At 53.4% G+C, this 7,403-nt stretch overlaps 2 protein-coding genes across 2 annotated transcripts in view; one reads left to right on the plus strand and one right to left on the minus strand.

Moving 5' to 3' along the window:
- Positions 1–932: 932 nt before the first annotated feature.
- Positions 933–2,710, plus strand: Tmem191c (transmembrane protein 191C). The gene is made up of 10 exons (XM_028779623.1): positions 933–1,087; positions 1,179–1,302; positions 1,381–1,431; positions 1,506–1,583; positions 1,732–1,788; positions 1,873–1,932; positions 2,058–2,122; positions 2,199–2,271; positions 2,384–2,424; positions 2,506–2,710. The coding sequence occupies exons 1-10, from the start codon at positions 933–935 to the stop codon at positions 2,708–2,710; spliced, it is 909 nt and encodes a 302-aa protein (XP_028635456.1).
- Positions 2,711–5,307: 2,597 nt separating this feature from the next.
- The window catches only part of Pi4ka (phosphatidylinositol 4-kinase alpha), a 120,946-nt gene continuing 118,850 nt past the window's right edge, over positions 5,308–7,403 (minus strand). The window contains exons 51-55 of the mRNA XM_028779630.1: positions 7,220–7,340; positions 6,781–6,940; positions 5,990–6,079; positions 5,673–5,756; positions 5,308–5,579 (exon numbers count right to left, since the gene is read on the minus strand). Of these exons, the coding sequence (XP_028635463.1) occupies positions 5,528–5,579; positions 5,673–5,756; positions 5,990–6,079; positions 6,781–6,940; positions 7,220–7,340 (507 nt within the window). The 3' untranslated portion in view covers positions 5,308–5,527. The remainder of the gene's footprint in view (positions 5,580–5,672; positions 5,757–5,989; positions 6,080–6,780; positions 6,941–7,219; positions 7,341–7,403) is intronic.

The raw sequence follows: 7,403 nt of genomic DNA on the forward strand, positions 1-7,403 counted from the left end.
GGGTATTAAGCAGAGTGGCAGAGTGTGAAGGTTTCTAGGGAGGGTGAAGGCTTGAGTCAAGACCAGGCTGGCTGCAGGGTGAGACCCCCGTGCTAACACAACCCCCAGATCACAAAACGACATCCCTCCCTTTCCTATCATACCACACAAGCCCCATCAAAGGTTTTCTAGAGCTAAAAACCCAGAGAAAAGAGACTATCAGGCCATTCTAGTACCCAGATCCTCCTATTCACCCTTCACCTCCACTCAGCAAGGCACTGCCAGGTTAAGTCCAGCTACTGAGACCATACCAAAGTTACCATTATTGCAACAAATGGAGGAGAAAAAAATTAAAAGTTTTAATTTTAAACATTTTTTTCAAAAAATTTAGAACTCCCTGGTCACTCAGAATCTAAGGTAAAGCATACCTGATTTAGCCCATAACTACAGTTACTGTGGTAGTTCAACTTTGTTTTCTTCTGAGTCAGGGTCTTCTTGTTGTACAGCTAGGCTGACCTTGAACTCTAGGTGATCTTCTTGCCTCGGCCTCTAGTATTCTGGGATTACAAGGCACGAACCATCAAGTTCGGCCCTTCCTTAGAACCTTAGTAACTTTTTACCAGTCAGATCGGGACTGTGATATTTTTGTTGTGTTTGTGTGTGTGTGTGTTTTTTGTTTTTTGTTTTTTTGAGACAGGTCCGCATGTAGCCTTGGCTAGCTTCAAACTCTGTATGTAGCAAAGGATGACCCTGAACTCCTGACCTTCGTGTCCCTCACATCCCCAAGAGATAGAATTACAGTTGTGGGCAACCAAGCCCAGCTTTGTTTACCTGAATTGGTCGGGCGTGACCTGTCTCCATCAAGCTCCGGCGCCCTCTGCTGCCCATTGTGACGCGGGCCGCAGGCCAACAGGTCACCCAGGCGGTGGAGGTCCGAGCAGAGCTCTGGAGCCATGGCTGAGCCGCAGGAGCAGCTGCTGCAGCTGCAGAAGGACATTCGAGATGGCCGCCTGCGGAAGCAGGAGCTGGAGGAGCTGGTGCGTGGGCTGGAAGCCGAGAGCGAGAGTCTCACCAGGCGCCTGGATGAGCTGCGGGAGCGCGAGCGCAGGTGCGAGGGCACCGAGGCCCCGGACAGGCTTGGTGTCGGTCTTGCTCCAGGCAGTGGGACCTCAGACCAATTTCCCGTCCCCACCGTGTAGCCTGCAGCGGAGACGAAGTCAAGCGTCACGAGCTATTCGAGGGGAGGCTCGCGAGGCGGCGCGGGAGCGTGCAGAGCGTGCTCGTGGGCTGCTGGAGGCCGCGGAGCAGCACCGGCAGGACCTGGTGCGGGCAAGAGCAAGAGGCGGGCCCGGGGTGGCTAGGCTGGAGGAGAGGCTTAGACAGCCTGGACCATGTTCGCAGGAGCAACAGAATCGGAAGCTGCAGGAACAGTGGGAGGAACTGTCCAGCCAGGTACGTGCAGTGTCTCAGGTTATGCCCTGGTCCCCAAGTCCCTTGAGCCAGACACTCACGAGTTTGGCCCCTAGCTTTTCTACTATGGAGGGGAACAGCTAAGTCAACAGCGGACGGAGCAGCAACTTGGGACTCAGCTTGTGGCGCTGCAGGTACTTGGATGGGACCAGGGCCGGGCTGTGGGCGGGTCTGCGTGTATATATGGGTGGAGTATCAGCCTTGAGGGCCTGGGACCGAGGCTCGAGGCCCAGAGGTGTGCGAGGCCTTCAGGTTCTTGACATCACTTGAATCCTCCCGAAGAAACATCTGGAGCTGGCAGAGGCCAAATTCAGCATGCAGGCAGAGGACCTGCGGCAGGTGCGTAAGGCGCTGGACTCTCAAGGAAGAGCGTGTGGGGAGGGCCTGTCCTCGGGATGCTCATACCAAGCCCCTGGCTTCTAGGGTGTGCAGCGGACGGAAGAGGCCTGGGCCAGCTTCCAGGAGCAAAGTGGAATCCTGCAGGTGCGACCCCTCGGTTCTGACCGCCGTTCTCTTCCGAATGCCCTGTGGCCTCAACCCTTTTTTCTTACTCCCTGACTCCCGACTTAGCTCATCCTCTGCCCTGAATCCCTGTTGCCAACCCTCAGGAGCTGCAGGGGAAGGTGATGGAGGCAGCAGCTGCGCTGGAGGCTACGCGCCGTGGCTCGGAACCGTAAGGGCTGGGACGTGGAGGGTGTCGGAAGGCGCTAGGCCCGGCCTGGTGGCCCATCTCCGCGCCTGTCCTGCAGGTGGAACTCACAGCCTCGTCGGGTGCAGGACTGCGCGGGCTCACTCATGGAGGAAGTGGCCAGGGCTGACTGCGTGAGCGTGGGCTGGGGAGCGCGGGCTGGAGCTGGGACCTGCCCGCTACGAGATTTGGCTAGAGCCTAGCGGCTGCTCAGACAAAAGGCTGGACGCAGCCCTTTCTCTGCAGGAAAAGCGGCTGTTCGGCGGCGCGGGCGCGGGGAGCCTCAGGTGAGTGGCTAGTAGGGGCCGGGTGGTCCGGATTCCGGTTCCCAGAGCCACCACCCACCTGCCCCGTTGGTGGTTCTGCAGGCTGTGGGCCCTGAGCGCGCTGCAGACGCTGCTGCTGCTCCCGCTGGGTTTCCTGGTGCTGCTGCTGATCTACGTGGTGCTGGCGAAGCTTGACGCCGTCGGCCCGGGGCTCCAGAGTCTCGGCTCTGATGCGGTCTTCCGCCGGCTGCGCTACACTCTGTCGCCCTTGCTTGAGCTGCGTGTACGCGGACTGCTGCCTGCCTAGAGAGTGCATCATGCCGGCTTCGGCCACCTGGACCTCTGTCTCCTCTGTGTGTTTTCTGGGGTGCCTGCCTGTGTGAAAGCGGGGGTGAAGTTTGTGTGTTCTGATGGGCCGTGACCCTCTGTCACCTAAGCGCAGGGGGTACCTGTCAGCGGTGGGGCTCCAGGGGGTTGTCTGCCATTTTGAGCCTGAGCTTTGGGATTCCCTCTTGGGCAGGTTCGAGTTCTCTATACCTTCCTCACAGCATCTGAACACACCGGGCAGTTTATTCTTGCCGCTGTGGGCTTTGTGGGGAACATGCTGTATATGAGAAATGCCCTGCTGATTGGAAATGAATCTGGGTTGAATTTTGAGCCTGCACAAATGAGCTCTAGACTACTTATTTACAAGTGTGTGTGGGGTCTCATCCCAGCTTTGAACTCAGAATGTAGCTGAGTGACCTTGACCTATCTTCCTGCTCCTGAGTGGATTACAGGCATGAGGGTGGCTTATGTTCTGGGGATTGAACTCAGCTCAATGATTGTGAATGCTAATATATAATCACAGCATCTAAACATCTAAGCTTTTCTGTTAGGTTTATTGGAGATTCCCTTAATGGCCTAACAAAGTGGTCTGTAAAGTACCTTGGAGTGGTCTGTTAAATTTGGAGAAAGCACCTGTGGTTAAGAGTCTGTAGCATGCAGTAGCCTATCAGTTGTATGCATTGGTGTCTCTCACTGCCTTGCAAGCACAGGGACCTGAGTCCAATCCCAAGAACCTATGTAAAAAAGCCAGGTATAGTGGTAATGTCAGTAACCCCTTGTTGGGGAGGTAGAGACAGGTGTGAGTTAGTCAGCTCAGGAAAACTAGGTGGTCAATTTCCAGTATTCACATAAGGTGTTTGACAACATCCTGTAACTCCTGTTTCAGGGAATCAGATGCCCCCTTGTTCCCTAACCGAGCACCAGGTGTGGTCATTGTCTTTCTTAGGGTTTCATTGCTGTGAATAGACACCATGACCAACACCAAGGCAACGCTTATAAAGGACAACATTTAATTGGGGCTGGCTTACAGGTTCAGAGGTTCAGTCCATTATCATCATGGTGGGAGCATGGCAGTGTCCAGGCAGACACGGAGCTGTGTTGTTGTAATTATTTAAACTCAGCCTCAGGTCAAGCCAACTATCTATCTAAGCTGCGGCAGCTCTGCCTAGCTCAGCGCCATGTTCCATGGCCAGAGGCCACGTGCGTGCAGCAGCTAGAACAGGCCAGCCAGAATCACTAGCCCTGCCACCCACAAGGTGCCAGAGTGGGAGATGGCTCTGCCAATCTTCCATGCTGTCTCCGCAAGGCTGGGCATTGCCCAGACCATCCCGCCATCCACGTGGGCCCAGTAGAAAAATGAGACTCTAATGCTTAAAGATTAATCAAAGGCTTATATATTTGATAATGATCAGTAACAAGATACCCATACAATCAGAAGTGTAACCCAATACCCAACCTTGGTATACCAACTACCTTTGACTGCTACAGACATGTGAACATCCACCTCTTCCTCTTCCTCCTCCTCTCTGTCTCTCTCTCTCTCTCCCCCCCTCCTCTCCTAGCTCTTCTTCCTTTTCCTCCTCTCCTCCTTACTCCTCCTCTTCCTCTCCTAACTCCTCCCACATTAGCTCCTCCTACAGAGCTGGAGAAAGAGCTGTGAATCTTGATTCACAGATAGCAGGAGATTCTGTGCCACAGTGAGCAGGTTGAGCATTTGAGACCTCAGAGCCCACCCCTAGAGTGACACACTTCTGACAAGGCCACACCTCCTAATAGAGCCACTTCCTATGGCCAAGCATTCAAACAAATGAGTCTATGGGCACCAGACCTATTCAAACCACCAAAGTCATAGCGCACAAACTACATGTAGACACTCACACATACACAGAAACAATCTTACAAAAAGCCAAAACTAGCTGGTCAGTGGTGGCATGCACCTTTAATCCTAGCACTCAGGCAGAGGCCAGAGGCAGGTAAATTTTTGTGAGTTTGAGGCCAGCCTGGTATCCAGAGTGAGTTCCAGGATAGTCAGGGCTGCACAGAGAAACCCTGTCTAGAAAAACCAAACAAAAAGCAAACAAAGGTAGGCTGAGAGTGGTGCCAGGGTCCCAGTGTGGCTGCTCTGGCCTCTCACTTTTGCTTTCTCAGTCTCATCACGCCTCCTGCTTCCAGTCCCATCTACTGACTGATATTTGGGGGGCTACTGGGGATGGGCCTTGTGCACGCCAAGCAAGTGCTGTAACCACTGAACTGTAGACCCTGCTCCAATGTAAAACTTTACTGTTTGAAGCCACATCTATACAGGGCCTTCAGACGTGGAGGCAAAGACCGGCTTAGCAAAGTCCCCTCTTTGGAGAAGACTCCTGTTTGGATGGGGCATTAATCCCAACAGTCATAGGCTGGCCTACAGCTAGTGATGAGGATGCCTGCCCAGCATGCATAGGCCCTGGGTTTGAGCCTCAGTACCAAAACCAAAACAAGAATACTTAAGCTAGGTATGACTTAGAAGGATCAGGAATTCAAAGGGCACCTTTAACTATAGGACAAATTTTTAGTTACCTAACAAAACAAAAGCAGCACATTTTGGGATTTTTATTTTTTTCATGTCAATTTTTCATGTTTACACAAGAAAATACTTCATGTACCAATGTAGCAAGACAGGTGAACAGATAGGGAATGTGTCCAGTGTGAAAAAGACACCTGTGCATCAACGCTCCACGTGCCTGTCACTCCCACAGCCAGGCCTACGGTAACAGTATGAGCTCTGTGACACTCAAGGTTTCAGGTGCCAGTCTCCTTAGTAGGGGATGTCATTCTGGTAGTACTGGATCATGTCGTAGGTCCGGCTCCTGCAAGGTCAAGCAAGGAAAGTAAAGACTCATTGTTGGGAGCTCTCCCCACCTTCTTGGGGAACAGGGACCCAGGGACAGGGAGTGACTTGCCTGTTGCTGAGGAAACAGTTCTGGATGACCTTCATGATAAAGTTTGCGGCTTCCCGCTCTGTCATGTTCGGGCTGAACCTGTGTCTGGGCAGAGACGAAAGGAGGCGTTTGTGGGAACTGGTCCCGCTGAGGGACGTTCTGCTGTAGTCTAGTGTGTTCCCTGACCCTTGTCAGCAACTACTAGGTCACGTGGGGAGCTCATGGCCAGCCATATGGCTATTCTAAAAACCCTGTCTGCTCTGGGGATCCAAGGATGCATAAAACATTTCTAGGTAGAGCTCCAGCAGATGGACAACTCTTCCCCAAATGGTACCTACTTCAAAAGTTTGATTGTCTGGCCACGGAAACAGGGCAGGCCTGTGTCCAACATGAGTGTAACCAGGGAGACAACTGCATCCATATAGGGGCTGTGGAGACAGAGGGTGGAGAACAACCAGTGTGAGGCACCCTGCTCACAGTCCTGTGGTCCAGCTGCCACTTCCCCGTACAGCCTGCTTGCAGGACCGCAGACAGCTCTGTATGGCTGATGACCCTCCCCACTAGGCCAGGCCTCCAGCAGTGGTTTCAAAGATGATGTTTGGTGTGACATTTGGTTGATGCCAGTCTCTCTCACAGCCTTGGTGGTGCTGGAGTTACGGTGAAAGGCTAGCCAGGAAGCCCAGAGGGAGGGAAGGGTGCTGGGCATGACAGGGTCAGCAGTGGGAGACTAGAGGGTGTGGCTGGAGGTTCAGAGTGTGAAGTTGATCACACAGGTGAGATGGGTGACCACAGTGCAAGGCCCTTATAAGTCTTTGGTTGTGTGCCTAGCCTTTGGTGGCCAAGCTATCTCTATAGCCTTGTCTACATAGTGGTTCCAGGACAGCCAGAGCTATATAGTGAGACCATGTCCTGAAACAAAAATTATTTTTATGTGTGCGCATGTTTGCCTACATATGTACAGGTGCTTCAGAGGCCAGAGTGAGCAGTGGAGCTCGAGGAGCTGGAGTTACAGGTGTTTTAGCCACTGGATGTGAGAGCTGACCTTTTCAGTGCCACTCAGCCTGGTTCCCTGCAGGGGCCCGAGTTTCCTTTCCCACCTGGATATCCCTTCCACAGCCCACGGGCTCACCGCACAGCCAGATAACCTCGGACACACATCTCCATGAACCACTTGAAGGGTGTGGCTTCCATCTTGCCCCCCATAATCATCACCATCTCGTCTGTCAGCTTGATGTCTGGTTCCCAGCCAAGGTTGCCGCCCGGTGAGCTTTCAAACATGAAGCCAAAGTCTGCAAAATCACACACAGCTGCCTGAACTGGGGCGTGGTTAGGTCAGGGTGGTTTACCGCTGGTGGAAAAGGACTCAGCCACACATGGGAAAGAGGCAGAGGAGTGTCAGGTCAGAGCAGAGGCATTTCCCTAGCGCTCACTTCTACCAAGAGTGTGGGCTGCTGTTCTATTCTCAGCTTCCTGGCCAGCCACCTCTATGGTATTATAACACCGTGGCTTTGGGTAGGCCTGCTCTCTGCACTGGGCAAGGGGAGGGTACACTGGCACAACCTGCTTACCGATGTGGATGATGTGCCCCTTCTTGTCCAGCATGATGTTGCCATTGTGCCTGTCCTTGATCTGCAGCAGGAACAGCAGGAGGCTGTAGGCGGCCATGCTTCGGATGAAGTTGTACCGTGCCTGTGTGGAGAGGTCAGTGGTCTCTCCCTGGCTCTGTGTGGAGAGGTCTGTGGTCTCTCCCTG

This window comes from Grammomys surdaster, unplaced genomic scaffold, assembly GCF_004785775.1.
Source record: "Grammomys surdaster isolate TR1022 unplaced genomic scaffold, NIH_TR_1.0 358, whole genome shotgun sequence".
NCBI classification, from domain to species: Eukaryota; Metazoa; Chordata; class Mammalia; order Rodentia; family Muridae; genus Grammomys; species Grammomys surdaster.